The sequence below is a fragment of the Crocuta crocuta genome, unplaced genomic scaffold (assembly GCF_008692635.1).
Source record: "Crocuta crocuta isolate KB4526 unplaced genomic scaffold, BGI_CrCroc_1.0 scaffold130, whole genome shotgun sequence".
NCBI lineage: Eukaryota > Metazoa > Chordata > Mammalia > Carnivora > Hyaenidae > Crocuta > Crocuta crocuta.
Window position 1 is genome coordinate 11,748,916 of NW_027527920.1, and position 16,217 is coordinate 11,765,132.

The 16,217-nt window shown below is 34.1% G+C and overlaps 1 protein-coding gene across 2 annotated transcripts in view; it reads left to right on the plus strand.

Moving 5' to 3' along the window:
• The window catches only part of VPS13C (vacuolar protein sorting 13 homolog C), a 186,579-nt gene that overhangs the window by 90,492 nt on the left and 79,870 nt on the right, over positions 1-16,217 (plus strand). For both annotated transcript variants that reach the window (XM_077747730.1, XM_077747741.1), the window contains exons 35-41: positions 2,857-2,965; positions 7,067-7,203; positions 9,054-9,210; positions 10,269-10,348; positions 11,154-11,213; positions 13,293-13,455; positions 15,413-15,529. In XM_077747730.1, coding sequence (XP_077603856.1) covers positions 2,857-2,965; positions 7,067-7,203; positions 9,054-9,210; positions 10,269-10,348; positions 11,154-11,213; positions 13,293-13,455; positions 15,413-15,529 — 823 coding nt within the window. The remainder of the gene's footprint in view (positions 1-2,856; positions 2,966-7,066; positions 7,204-9,053; positions 9,211-10,268; positions 10,349-11,153; positions 11,214-13,292; positions 13,456-15,412; positions 15,530-16,217) is intronic.

The window sequence follows — 16,217 nt, forward strand, 5'->3', positions numbered from 1 at the left end:
TTATCCATCATTTTCTTAATGTGATGTATCGTGTTGATTCATTTGTGGATGTTTAACCATCCTTGCTTCCCTGGAATATATCCCACTTAAATGTGGTGTATGATCCTTTAATGTATCATTGAATTTGGTTTGCTAATATTTTGTTAGGGATTTTGCATCTGTTTTCATCAGGGTTATTGCTTGTAATTTTATATCAATTTTTGTAGTGTATTTGTCTGGTTTTGGTATTAGGGCAATGCTGCCCTTGTTAAATGAGTTTGGAAATGTTCCTTCCTTTTTTATTTCTTGGAATAATTCAAGAAATATAGATATTTCTTTAAATGTTTGGTAGAATTAATCTGTGAAGCCATCTGGCTGTGGGCTTTTGTTTATAGGGGAGTTTTAAAATTATTGATTCACTATTGTTATTTATAATCAGCATATTTAGATTTTCTGTTTCTTTGTGATTCAGTTTTTGAAGGTTGTATATTTCTAGGAATCATTCCATTTTTTCCTAGATTGCCCAGTTTGTTGGCTTGTAATTGTTTGTATTAGTCTCTTATGAACCTTTGTATTTCTGTTGTGTCCATTGTAGCTTCTCTTTCATTTCTAATTTATTTGGACCCTGTCTTTTTTTCTTGATGAGTCTGGATAGAGGTTTATCACTTTTGTTTATCTTTTCAAAAAACAACCTTTTAATTTCATTGATCTTTTTAATTTATTTTTTAAGTCTCTGTTTCATTTATTTGCTTTCTGATTTTTATCATTTCCATTTTCTACTAACTTAGGCTTTTGTTTGTTCTTTTTTTTTCTAGTTCTTTTAGGTGTACAGTTAAGGTAAACACATTTAAGACTTCTCTTTGTTTCTTGAGGTAGGCTTGTATTGTTATGAGCTTCCCTCTTAGAATTGATTTTGCTGCATTCCTTAGATTTTGATATGTTGTTTTCATTTGTCTCTAGGTATTTTTTTTATTTCTCATTTGATTTCTTTGATGACCCATTGGTTTTTCAGTAGCATGTTGTTTAATCTTCACATTTCAATGGTTTTTCCAGTTTTTTAAAATAATTATTTCTAGTTTTGTACCATTGTGTTTGGAAAAGATGCTTGACATGATTTCAGTATTCTTTTTTTTGTTTTAAGTTTATTTATTTTGAGAGAGAGAGAGCATGAGCAGGGAGGGGCAGAGAGAGAATGAGGAAGAAAGAATCCCAAGCGCAGCAAGTGCCATGACTACTCCCCTGCTCATCCCAGCAAGGCTCTATGAGAGTGCCATAGCTGAGCTCCCCTGTCTATGCTAGTAGGCTTTGTGGAAAGTGTAACAGTGGCAGCTGCCAGCATGTCAAGGCTCCTAGGAGTGTTTCAGATGTCCTTTGCTCCTTAAGCCATTGTACCCAGATCGGCAGGTGAATTCCCCTCACATGTAACCTAGGTACTTTTCAAATTGCCATTTTTTTCACTGGATCTTGTGGCAGGCCCTTTAAGAAGGGAATCTCAGTTTCCTATCGCACTCTGGGACCTCTGGAGGTCAACACTGTTGGTTTTCCAAACCTGACATTCTGGGGGCTCCTCTCTCTGGTACAGATCCCAGGGGCAGAGGTGGCCGTGGGGAGCACCAACTCATCACTCCTCCCCCAAGAGAAGCATCTCGTGAGATCCCTCCATATTGTGCGACCCCACACAGGGGCTGGGGTTTTTTTTTTGTGAGACATGTCTCCGTCTTTCCAGCTCATTTCAGTGTGGTCCTTTTATCTTTCATTTTGAAGAGCAGTTATCACGTTTTAGGTCTTTCTCAGAGAGAAGTGATCCATATGTAGTGTACATACATGGAAGGTGAGTTCAGGATCTTCCTATGTCATCATATTGTTCTCCCTCTTCATTACTTAATTTTTAAATATGCTATATATGTACACATTAGCAGAGATGTGTAAGTTATTAGTATATTTTATCTCATACTATATGCTATATACACATACTTTTAATTTTTAATTTCAGAGATACCTGAGTACTCTTACAGCATGGAGAGAAATGCCTTTTTTTTTAAACGTTTGTTTACTTTTGAGAGAGAGACAGAGCATGAGCAGGCAAGGGGAAAAGAGAGAGGGAGACACAGAATCTGAAGCAGGCTCCAGGTTCTGAGCTGTCCATTCAGAGCCCAGTGCGGGGCTCAAACTCTTGAGCCGTGAGTCATGACCTGAGCTGAAGTCGAACGCTCAACCAACTGAAGCACCCAGGTGCCCCAATACTTATTTTTTATATTGAAGCTAACCTTTTTATTTTATTGGAGTTGTTATTTTTAAAAAATAATTTTTATTTTTTCTGAGTTTGTTACTTTTTAATTTATTTTTTTATTAAAAAAATCTTTACGCTTATGTATTTTTGAGAGACAGAGAGAGGCAGAGCACAAGTGGGGAAGAGGCAGAGAGAGGAGACAAAGAATCTGAAGCAGGCTCTAGGCTCTGAGCTGTCAGCACAGAACCCGATGCAGGGCTTGAACTCACAAACCATGAGATCATGACCTGAGCCAAAGTTGAATGCTTAACCAACTGAGTCATACAGGCACTCCTGAATTTGTCATTTTTTCAAATAAACTGATTAATCATTATTATCTTGCACTAAAGATTATATAAGTAAATAGTGTAACTAATACTGACTGAGAAATCACATTTTTCCCTCCAAACATTTTTTTACCTTTGAAAATAAAAATATTTAAATGAAATAAGTAGTGAAATAATCGAATGGGTAGTGATGATCTAATTTTCAGTCACTGTGAGATTATTCTGTCCTTCATGTTTTATAAATAGTAATTTATTTTCTATTATTAAAATTGTTTTTAAAAATGAAGTATCTTCATCTTTTCTTTTAATGATATTTCACAGGTTAATCTAAATCAAGAAGATCTTAATCTTTTATTTAGAATACTAGCAGAAAATCTTGGTGAGGCTACTGAGGACTTAAACAAAATGAAACCAAGAGAACAAAAGACAGGTAAGAGACTTGACAGTAGGTGGCATAATACACGTATCTATTTATTTTACAATTTAGTAGGGGAGTCAGACAATAAAAATGACATAATCAAGTATATATGTATAAATTGTGATTTGTATTACCATAAAAACAAAAAAGATATTTATTTGTTGAATACATATTGAATAAGATCAGAGTTATAATTGATGGATTCTCTTTAGTTATGCCAATAGGCACTTACCAATTCAGAACTTTTTCTAAGTTGTATTAGTTAGGAGGAAGCCATGAAAAGTATTTATTTTTTTTAATTTTATTTTTATCATTTATTTACTTTTGAGAGACAGAGAGAGACAGAGCATGAGCTAGGGAGGAGCAGAGAGAAAGGGAGACAGAATATGAAGCAGGCTTCTAACTCTGAGCTGTTAAGCACAGAGCCCAATGCAGGGCTCAAACCCACAAACCGCAAGATCATAACCTGAGTCAAAGTCTGCCACTTAACCAACTGAGCCACTCAGGCGCCCCGTAAAAAGTATTTCAACTCTGATGGATTCCTGAAATAATTTTGAATTTGCATATATACAAAAAAAAAATTCAAAGTTTGCAGTAGGCTATGGTAACATACTTTTATTTTTTTTAAGTTTATTTGTTTATTTTGAGAGAGAGAGAGAGAGAGAATCCTAAGCAGGCTCTGTGTGCCGTCAGTGCAGAGCCGGATGCAGGACTCAATCCCACGAACTGTGAGATCATTACCTGAACTGAAATCAAGAGTCAGACGCTCAACTGACTGAGTCATCCAGGCGCTCCCAGACTTAATTTTTTTTAATGTTTATTTTTGAGACAGAGACAGAAAGAAACAGAGCATAAGTGGGGGAGAGGCAGAGAGAGAGAGGAGATACGGAACCTGAAGCAGGCTCCAGGCGCTGAGCTCTCGTCAGCACAGAGCCCTTTATGGGGCTCGAATTCACGAACTGTGAGATCATAACCTGAGCTGAGGTTGAACGCTTAAGTGACTGAGCCACCCAGTGCCCGTGGACTTAATTTTTAAAACTGTTTTATACATGTATATTACACACACAGACATATATAATCATTTTTTCCAGCAAATGGTACTATCCTAAAAGTGTGTGTATGTGTGTGTGTTTATCTCTGCATTTTGCTTTTTTTTTCCTTAAGTAACACTTTATCTTGCTGTTTATGTCTCTAAATATAATGTGTATAGATATGCCTCATTCTTTCTAATGGCTGCCTGGTATTACATTCTCTTGAAGTATTATAATTTATTTAGCAAGTCTGTATTGATGGACGTTTCAGATTATTTTCAGTCTTTCACTTTTTCACTTTGCATTGCATGTCCTTGCCCATACACTTTTACAAGTGCATGTGTATCTGTAGGGGGAAATTCCAGGGCTATTAGATCAAAGGATATTTAATTTTTATTTACTTAATATATATTAAGTTAATGAATTTGACACTTTTTAATTTTTTTAATAGTTTCTGTATTTTTGAGACAGAAAGAGAGCATGAGCAGGGGAGGGGCAGAGAGAGAGGGAGACATAGAATCTGAAGCAGGCTCCAGGCTCTGAGCTAGCTGTCAGCACAGAACCTGATGTGAATTTAACACTTTTGACATTTTGCCAATTGCTTCCCTTAGAACTTGTACTAATTTTGCACTCCTGGCACTTTATTTTTCTGTACCTTTTCTAATACAGCATATTATTAGATTTTAAAGTTTTTGTCAAATTGCTAAGTGAAAAATGGTATCTCAGTATATTTTTTCACTTAAAAAACATTTTTATTGTATGTTAATCTGTATTCCAGAGCACAAATAGTAGTAAAGAACACAAATCTTAAGTGTACAGTTCAGTCAATTTTTATATATGGCTATACCATATAGCTGTCAATCACCATGGTTAACATATAGACCATTTCTGGCCTGCCCTGGAAGGTTTCCCTGTGCCCCTTCCCACTCAGTACCAAACACCCACTACGCCCTCAGATCAACCCAGAATTAACTGTCATCCTAATTTGTAATACCACAGATAGATTAGTTTTGCCTTTTCTTGAATTTCACAAAAATAGAATCCTATAGAATTTACTCTTTGGCTTGTGGCTTGTTCTCAGTCATCATTTTGTTTGTGAGATTCCTGAATGTTGTTGTATATAGCAGTAGTTTGTGCTTTGAAACCTGTGTAGTATTTATCATATGAATGTAATAATACTGATTTTATCCATTCTACCTTCGATGGAGAACATTTGGGTTGTTTCCATTCTTTGATGGTCTTGAATAGAGTTACTGTGAATGTTACTTATACATTTCTTTTCTCCTACTTATGTACTGTTTTCTTTTGGTTGAGTAGGTAGGCTTCACATGTTAGGCTCATTTGTTAAGGCTTACGATTAGCTTCAGTAACATGCCGTGTTATACCAAATGATTTTCCAAGTGACTGTACCAGTTTACCAGCAAGGTGTGAGAGTTCTGGTTTCACATTCTCACTGGTCCCCGGTTGGTATTGTCAGTAGTTTTAAATTTTACTGTCCTGTCCGATATGCAGTGGTATTTTTATGGATCTTATTTGTTCCCTGATCACTATTGAAATTGAAACCTTTTCATATGCACACTGACCATTTGGATATCCTTTTTTATGACATGACTGTTCAACTCTATTGGGCAATATTTTTATTGAGATGTTTGTGTTTTTTTCTTAGTGCTATATTGGAGATCTTTGTTCATTCTGGATATGAGTCCTTTATTGGTTATATGTATTATATTTATATGTGTTGATATATATGTATAGAAATATCCTCTCTCCATCTGTGACTTGCTTTGCATTCTTTTAATGGGTCTATTATTAATATAATTAGTTAATTGTAATGAATTCTAATATACTGTTTTTAAAAGTGATGAGTGCTTTTTATTTTCTATTTAAGAAACCTTGGCCCATCTCAGGTGTTATTTTATAAAAGCAAATCATTTGCTAGAATTATTCCCCTGAGTCACACTCTGTTTGAAACAGTGCTGGAGTAAGTTGATAGTTAAGGAACCTTGCCCTATGTGTTTCTCAAAGATAATAATTGACAGCAGTGGTTTTCCATATGGTTTTCTGGTATGGTTTATGGTACAGGATTCTTATATGTTAATGATCATAGATAATGTTAACTGCAGCAATATTAATAACTGATATGATGATGTTGAGGGTTAGTTGAGAGTAAAGGCTTTAATGAGATGGATGAGTTTGGACTCTACCATTTGCCATCAGTGTGATGTTGGGGAAGTTTTATGTATTACAGTTTAGAAAGCAGTTTTATTGCATGTCAGAGTATATGAATTTCAGCACAACATCAGATCATAAAGTTTTACTTTTGCTTTTTTGTATGGCATAAGAGGTTCTACTCATCCCTCTCAGGTGTTTCCTTTTCTAGCTTTAACTTTTGTTACCCTCTCCATGATTTAATTATATCATATTCTGTTCTGTTGTCCTAACCTCTCATGGTGTGCTCTCAGTGATTTTCCACAATCTCTTGTCTTTTTTAAAAAAGTTTTTTTAAATGTTTTATTTATTTCTGAGAGAGAGAGAGACAGTGTGAGCAGGGGAGGGTCAGAGAGAGAGGGAGACATAGAATCCGAAGTAAGCTCCAGGCTCTGAACTAGCTGTCAGCACAGAGCCCGACACGGCGCTCAAACCCACAAACTATGAGATCATGACCTGAGCTGAAGTCGGACACCCAACTGACTGAGCCACCCAGGCACCGCACACATGGATGTCCTCTCTGTGTGAGGAGGTCCTTAAGCTCTACCTGAATGATAACTCCTTTGTTAAACCTTTCGTGACCTCCCCATAACAATGTCATACATAGTCTGTGTTTTCTGTATATTTTCTCTAGTCTATTAATATTGTCCACTCAATGTGACCAGGCATAGCTGGCTTATTTTGTTTGTTTGTATTTTAAATGTTTGTATCTCTTCTAAACTGTAAGCTTTTTGAGGGCGAGAGCTATGTATTACTGACTTGTGGGTTTTCATTGTTTGCACAGGTCCAGAGTGCTCATTCATGTCCTTAGTTAGCATTTGTGGGGGAAAAATGTGTGAATAGAAGTGAAAAAAATTCTTTTAAACATCTTTAGGTGAGATTAAAGGGCCACTTGAAATCTCTACATCAAAACAAGATGTACATGCTTCCCAAGGTACTTTAATAGCTGGAGTGGAAGAAATGAGATCTGTTGACATCATTAATATGCTGCTGAATTTTGAAATCAAAGAGGTGTGTGATTTTCATCTGTTTTTGTAAAGTGAATAAATAATAGATATTTAGAATTCCTTCTACTAAAATAAGCTTGTAAACTCTTGATATGGATGAAAAAATTGTATGTAGCTTATTTATAATTTGTATGTAGCAGTCCAATTTGTAGCAAATTTGAGAGTATGAAAGATGAGTTATATTTGGGATATATAATATTTCATAGAGAAGATGGTAGCGAGTCCTGTAACATGCTTTTCAAATGATTTTAGGACATTTGGAATGTAACTCACTTTGGATTTCATATGAGAAAATGAGGAAAGGGAAGTAGTGACAGAGAAATCCTTTGCAAATTTAAGAAACCCTTAATAGAATAAAATACAGTAGGATGTCTATGTTTTTTAAATGTTCTATTACCACTGTCTGCTTCATCTGCAGATCCTTGAGGAGGGATTAAATGGATTTTCCTCTTCTGTATTCACACATTCAACAAATATTTCATATGCTAAGTACTGAGGATAGAGTTAGAAGGCATAGACTCTGAACTCTAACAAAAACAAAAAAGAAAACAAACAAAAAAACAACTAAAAGTTTTCTGAGAGCTCCCATTAAAAATGTGCCAGCGGAGCTTGTGGCTGGCATACTAGTAAGGAGGGGACACCTAAGTAGTCTGGAGTGTCAGGGAAGATTTTCTGGAGGAAGTGACATTTGAGATGAACTTTTAAGGAAGATTAGAGTCTTTCTCTTCCCCTGGGGCATGGTGAAGGTGTGAGTATGTGAGAAACTATAGTAGTTGGAGGGACTTGCAAAAAGTTCCTCTAAAGTCCCTTCATCATTAATAGTAGACGGTATGTTCTTCAGACTTAAATGTAATAAAATTTTAAAAATTAGGTCTACATTTTTATCTGAAATATATGCTTTGAAACTAATTTCTTGTTAAAACTTTACTGATTTCTGGTTAATATTAGAGTTATTGAAGATAAATAAGCTTTAGTAATTGAGATATTGATAGATGAATCATTCTGTTTGCAAATGGGCTTCATTAACATGTGTACAGAAAACCATATGCCGTCTTTAATATAATTTGTAATAAATATTATAGTTCCATCCCTTTAGGACATGGGAAGTGGGGGAAGCAATTTGCATTCCCCTAGGCCAATGCTTGACACTGTCTTAAGACATTAAAAAATATATTTTTTAATATTTATTTCCTTTTGAGAGAGAGAGAGACAGAACATGAGCAGGGGAGGGTCAGAGAGAGAGGGAGACACAGAATCTGAAACAAGCTCCAGGCTCTGATTGTCACCACAAAGCCCAACGTGGGGCTCAAACTCACGAATTGCAAGATCATGAGCTGAGCCAAAGTTGGATGCTTATCCGACTGACATTTTTTATTGTTACTATGTGTGGAAAGGGAGCTACTGACAGCCAGTAGGAGAGGCCAGTGTTAACACTAAACACCCTACAATGCACAGATCTGCTGCCTCACTACTAAGAATTATCTGGCCCAAAATGTCAGTGGTGTCAGGCTTGAGAAATCTTGCCTTAGCATTAGTATAAAAATTGACCATTTTTCATACAGATTTTCAGATGAAAGGCCATCCATCAAACTAGATAGAATTTCTGGGAATTGGGCAGAAATACTTTTTTGTTGTTGTTCATCTTACCTTGATAATGACTGGAATGTAGTGGCAGTGCTTCTGAAGTCTGAACAAGTCAATAACATGAGGCAATTTCCAGGCACAAATAGAAGTACTCATTTTTACATCGTGTGAATTTTTTCATTATATCACTCTAGATGGTTATGAAATTGTTGAGTTACCTTTATTATATATTAGTGAGATTGTTTATGGTGATATTGGGGCCTTTTCTAGGTTGTGATTACTCTGATGAAAAAAGCAGAAAAGAAAGGAACACCTTTACATGAACTAAATGTCCTGCAGCTTGGAATGGAAGCTAAAGTTAGAACCTATGACCTGACTGCTAAAGCTTATCTAAAAAAAATTAGTATGCGGTGCTTTGAGTTCACCGGTAAGTGTGAAGTATAGTCTGTGTAAATTATTCATGTTATAGGCAGTGGCCTCTACTTCTGTGTCAATAGTAAGCACATTTATTAATGTCACCATAATTATTTAGATTAAATTTGTTGCGTTGATAAAAAGGAACTTGATATTTAAAAACTTTTTGTGTGGTCACTTAATATAAAGTAAGACTATATCTAAATATATATTTGTGTGTGTGTGTGTGTATTTAGCATGAAGTTGAATATATCTAAAAGAAAAAGGAAGCGTATCTTCTGTGTCTATACATAACATTTTAATACATATAAAAGCAACATTTCATTATAACTGTGCTGTGAGAACTGATATATTAGGAAATCAGAGCCCGAGTATAATACCCATGTGTAAAGGCCCAGGGACCCTTTATGAAAAATGAGTTAATTTACTAGAAAGTAACCTTTTGTTTGCTTTTTATTTTTTTTTAATTACATCAGTGTTTTTGTTTTTAATGATATTAACATATACTTGTGCAAAAACAAATTAAACAAGACAGAAATAGTATAGAGGAAAAATTTAATATCACTTTGTAGTTTCACTCCTTCCCCCAGGTAAATATTAAGTTATAGTTTAGTGAGTACCCTCGACCTTTCAAATCCACTTTTTAAGGTGTGACAAGCCAAGTTTTAAAGTTGCTAAGTGCGTTTAAAGTTTATAGGAACTCTATGGGGTAACTTTAAATAGAACAAACATATTGAGAGTAGTTTATGCATTTTATAACTTTGTTTTTCAATATATTCTGATTTGATCAAATGAATAATACTAGTAGTACCAAATGTTAACAGAAGTTGTACTTGGCTGGTACTGTTTTGTTTTTAATTTTTTTTTAATTTCTTTGTCTTTTCAAAGTTTGTCTTTTTTTTTCAAAGTCATTTTTACTGAGGTTTGATCAATATACAGTAAAACCCTTTTTAGTATATGATTCTATGAATTTTGACAAACTTACAGATGTGTAACTGGGTAGTCTATTTGAAAATACATTTGAAATGTTTGAAAGACTTACTGGAGCTGCCCTTGGTTTTTTTCTGTTAGACTCTGCAGGAGAACCACTTCACATTATTAACTCTTCTCATGTAACTGAGGAACCTCTGCTGAAAATGTCACTGACAAAGGTACCTGACTTCCTTCTAGGACTCTTTAATATTTGACTATGTGAAATTATGTAATTCTCCCATATTTAATATTTCAGTTTTCTCCCCTAAAATTTTTCATTCTTTTTTTTCCTTAATGTTTTATTTATTTTTGAGAGAGAGAGAGACAGACAGACAAACAGCATGAGCAGGGGAGGGTCAGAGAGAGAGGAAGACACAGAATCTGAAGACAGGCTCCAGGCTCTGAGCTACCTGTCAGCACAGAGCCCAACGCGGGGCTTGAATTCACAAACTGTGAGATCATGACCTGAGCTGAATTCGGTTGCTTAACCGACTAAGCCACCCAGGCACCCCTAAAATTTTTCATTCTAAAGCTCGTTGATTATAGTGAATTATGCAGGCATCCGATAGGCCTGGTAGTATCAGTAACCTTTTGAGTTAACCTTACACTGTTGTATAAGTGAGTGTATACAAAGTTCTTTGGTTATCCGAAGCAAAGTCTGTTATAATCTAGATATGCTAGCATTTTCCCCTACCTTTAGCATTTGCTCCTAAGTAGGAAAAGGAATTTGGGTTTTTGTTTCTGTAGAATGTGAGAAATGTTGATGTGGTCAGGTTTTTTAGCACATGCCTCTTTGCCATTAAGAAATATGTTTATAGTGTTTACCTAGCATATTTTGAAAAGTAAAGAATATATATATGTGTATGTGTAAATGTGTGTGTATGTATATATATATGTATGCACGCATGTGTGTATATGTATTTCAGTGTATGAAAATTTAGTATTTTCACCCGAGTGGTTTGTTTAATCTTCCACTGTTTCTAGGCAGACAGTGATGGACCAGAATTTAAAACCATTCATGATAATACCAAACAGAGACTGAAAGTAAGTATTTTCTAATTCACTATAAGGCTTTGTTATACTGATGATTAAATCTAGCTTTATATTCATCTTCAGTTGTGAGAGTGTGAGGTCTAAAATTAAAATAGGGGTAGCAATAATAATAGATCTAATCTTGTAGATGAAAGAAATAGGTAAAGAGTTGAAATAAAATTTTTTAAAAAGTTGATTTAATTTCCTAAAATATTATTTTCCAGATATGAACTAATAATGATTACTTGTTGAGTACAAAAATAATATACTTTTTTTTCCCTTTTTCTTTCAAGTTTTTATTTAAATTCCAGCCAGTTAACATCCAGTGTAATATTAATTTTAGGTATAGAGTTTAGTGATGCATCACTTATATAAACACCCAGTGCTCGTCACAACTGACTTTCTTAATCCCCATCACCCATTTAACCCACCCCCCAGTTATCTTCCCTCTGGTAACCATCAGTGTGTTCTCTGTACTTAATCTCTTCCTTGGTTTTCCTCTTTTTTCCCCCCATATGTTCCTCTCTTTTGTTTCTTAAATTCTACATCTGAGTGAAATCATAAGGTATTTGTCTTTCTCTGACGGACTTATTTCACTTAACATAATACTCTCTAGCTCCATCCATGTCATGGCAAAGCCAAGATTTCATTCTTTTTTATAGCTGAGATAATATTCCATTGTGTATATATATATACATGTATATATATAAATATATATATAAATTATATATTTAATAATAAATATTTAATAATAAATAATTAAATATATTATTATATATTTAATAATAAATATAATAATAAATAATTAAATATATTATTATATATTTAATAATAAATATAAATATATATACATGTATATATAAATAAAGATGTGGTGTTTGTGTGTATATATATATACACACACACACCACATCTTTATCCATTTATCAGTCAATGGACATTTGGGCTCTTTCTATAATTTGGCTATTGTTGATAGTGCTGCTGTAAAACATCAGTCAGGATGCATGTATCCCTTTGAATCAGTATTTTTGTATCCTTTGGGTAAATACTGGTAGTACAGTTGCTGGATCGTAGGGTAGTTCTGTTTTTAACTTTTTGAGAAACCTCCATATTCCCTTCCAGTGTGTCTGCACCAGTTTGCATTCCCACCAACAGTGTAAGAGGGCTCCCTTTTCNATATATATACATGTATATATAAATAAAGATGTGGTGTTTGTGTGTATATATATATACACACACACACCACATCTTTATCCATTTATCAGTCAATGGACATTTGGGCTCTTTCTATAATTTGGCTATTGTTGATAGTGCTGCTGTAAAACATCAGTCAGGATGCATGTATCCCTTTGAATCAGTATTTTTGTATCCTTTGGGTAAATACTGGTAGTACAGTTGCTGGATCGTAGGGTAGTTCTGTTTTTAACTTTTTGAGAAACCTCCATATTCCCTTCCAGTGTGTCTGCACCAGTTTGCATTCCCACCAACAGTGTAAGAGGGCTCCCTTTTCTCTGCATCCTTGCCAACAAATAATATACTTTTTAAGGGAAATTTGTTCATTGTTATTTGGCCTAGTGTTGATGGAAGCATTAAACATTTGAATTGTATATTGGCTTTATGATTAGAATAAAATGAAGGTCTAGGCTAAAGCATGGCTCAGTACAAACACTGCACACAGTACGTTTGCCCTTATATAGTCTGTCTTGGACCCATCAGAAAGGTGACTCAACTAAAGCCTGCTATTATTTCCTGTATCTTTACTTAAAACCTACCAATTGAGGTCAGAATTACAGTTGGGCTTGAGAGGGGGCAGAGTGTTGGTTTATTGTTTGGTTCAGATTAACATTGTAACTGAGTTTTTTCTTAACAAACAAACAAAAAAAGACCTTAATTGAACTAGCTTAAAATTGAATATTGTCTAGTTTAGATTAGCATTGTAATAGTGAGTTTTTCCTTAAGAAAAAAAAAGACCTTAACTGAACTATTCTAAAATGAACTATTCTTCAACTTATACTTCTTTGTATATGTTGAAGCTTAACATAAAATGTCACCATATCTAAAATCTGCCTCTCTACTTGTTCTTTATCTTAGGTTTCATTTTCATCCTTAGACTTAGTACTTCATTTGGAAGCTTTACTGTCCTTCATGGATTTTTTATCATCTGCTGTTCCATCCTCTGAACCTTCTTCTACTGAGAAAGAATCTGAGCTGAAACCACTTGTGGGGGAGTCCACAAGTATTGTTGTCAAAGCCGGTATTAACTTTTAAACATGATCTCATGCTTTCTGTCTGAACTTTTAATAATCATATGATAACCTATATTTTCAAGCTAAGACAAATATTTAGCAACTTAATGTAATAGCTACTCTGACAGATTAGGTTAGTTTCAAAAGAAAAATCAAATTTTATCCCTGAAGTAGTATAGAATAATTTATTAAGAGATTTAAAATAAATGTTTAGTATTAGTCATATATTTGTATTTGGTTTCACCATCTATGTTTTACATAAAATAAAGTTGTATGGACTTTGCATTGATGTTTCTGTAGCATTCACTTCAGTGCAAGTGAGAACAGAAGAAATTAAAATATGATACAATCATGCATAGTACAAAGGTCCATTTCAGTCAGTCACATAAACCTACCTGGCACTCAACAATTTTAAATGCTTTGCAGGACACAAAAGGAGGAAGAATATTATGGAAGAGACAGGCTCACTGGTTTCTAACCAAAACTGAGTTTAAGTGACATGGACATATGTTCCTCCAGCGTATGGCTTGTGCTATAAATTAAATACGACGTATCCCGAGTGAACATGTACCTGTTTTTAAGCCAAATATCATTTTAATTATTATTTCGTTCATATTACATGATGTGAATATCTAATATCTGGTAATTTAATTTTCAGACCATTACCTGTTTGAGTGATATCTATATTACTGACATTTTTAAAGTGTTAAACTCTTAGTAATATTGGACCAAATATAAGGATCAGATTTCTTTTTAACCAGGGACCAGAGCAATACTTTTGCTATAAACTAGAGTTAAAGAGTTTTATCTTTGTCTTTAACGTACTTATTATATTAATATTTGTGGAAATATTTATATAAATGTGTACATATATACACAGAGTTGAATAAATTAAAAAGCAATGTTTAATTTCAATAAACTATAAAAGTTATCAATCCAAAAGAACAGTCTTCCAGCATGCTTTATAGTTATCTTTATGGTTTGAATAAAGTTTTTATGGTTTGATTTACATCTTAAGGGACAAAAGTCCCTGTTACTGCTTTTGGTGATTAGAGACTGATGTCTGTGCTTTTACAGTATTATAGGAAAAGGTCTCTTTTCCTCATCCAAGACAAATCTATAGAAAAATATCTCCTAAATTTATCAGTCAAGATCTGAACCAAAGTAGATTAAAGGAACCCATTTGATTATGATTCTTACACACATGCTCACACACATTATAATTTTTTTGGTATTTTTAAAACTTTTATGTTTATGTCTCATAGATTTTATTTTAGGATTCTTCATGAAGAAATAGGATACGGTCTATTGTGTTGTAGTTAATATGTATTTTATTAACTATTCATTATTTCAGCATTTTTATGAAAAGTTCTTTGATCTCATGATGTAAAAAGAAGTTCAAAATCAAAATTTCAGAGCAATAGAATTCTAATATAAAGGATTGCCTTTTTGCTCAGAGGGAAAATTATAGGAAGTTTTCCTCTAGCAAATTGTACTTCTGAGGTGCTTTAAAGGTTGCCTTTATTCTGGGGTGCCTGGGTGGCTCAGTCGGTTAAGTGTCCGACTTTGGGTCAGATCATGCTGTCATGGTTCGTGGGTTCGAGCCCCGTGTCAGGCTCTGTGCTGACAGCTAGCTCAGAGCCTGGAGCCTGTTTCAGATTCTGTATCTCCCTCTCTCTCTGACCCTCCCCTGCTCATGCTGTCTCTCTCTCTCAGAAATAAATTTTAAAAAACATTTAAAAGTTTTTCAAAAAAGGTTGCCTTTATTCTTAAGTTGGAGGGAATGTGCTACTTTTTGTCTGATTGGCATTTGAAAATTGAGTCAAATACATATTAATTACATGTAATCTTAATGGAGGCCTTTTTGATTCTTCATAGTTGATAATGTACTTTTCATGAATTTTACATTACTTTGTTATATCATCTGTGCACTTGGCTAATCACAAGGTTTGTATTACTTTTCAGCATCCAGCAGCACTTCTCGAGATGACGTGTTTGATTTAAAGGTCATAGCTGAATTAAATGCATTTAATGTCTTTGTCTGTGATCAGAAGTGTAATATTGCAGATATTAGAGTACGCGGTAAGTAATGATATTCCTTGGTGTAGGTATTTCTGTTTCTTCGTATAGACCTTCACACCAGGAAGAGTAAGCTTGTGCATGGTAGATTTCTCATGAGTCTTAGTTTTGTTTACTTATATTGAAGACTTGTGCAAGCTTTTCAGAGATGTGCTTTGAAATTTTAGATACGAATTTGTTATGATTCACAGCTGACATGAAACATTTCTTATGTATTTTTAAAAGTTTAGAATGAATCTAAGGCCTAATTCCTGTTTGTATTTTCAGTATGATGTAATGTTAATTTAAACTGAGAAATTAATATCACAACACCTCACTTAGAAAATGTTATTATCTTTATTTCCCTTGTTTTTTGTGCATATATAGCATCGGAAAGAAATTTGTAAGCTTTATCCATCATCAGCCTGATAAAAGGATAGATTCGTATTATACCATGGGTTCTTGGACCAGTCTGCCAAGATTGAAATTTTGGCTCTAATACTTATTGGCTGACCTTGAGAAAATTAATTAACCTTTCTGTATTTTAGTTCCTTGTTCTGTAAAATGAAGATAGTTACAATAATTATTCATGGGATTGTTGTGATAGTTATAATAATTATTTGTAAGATTATGTATGTATATAGTTAGAAGAGTAATACATAGTAAGCACTGGAGAAAAGATTAAAAAATAAGTACTATTCAACAAACATTA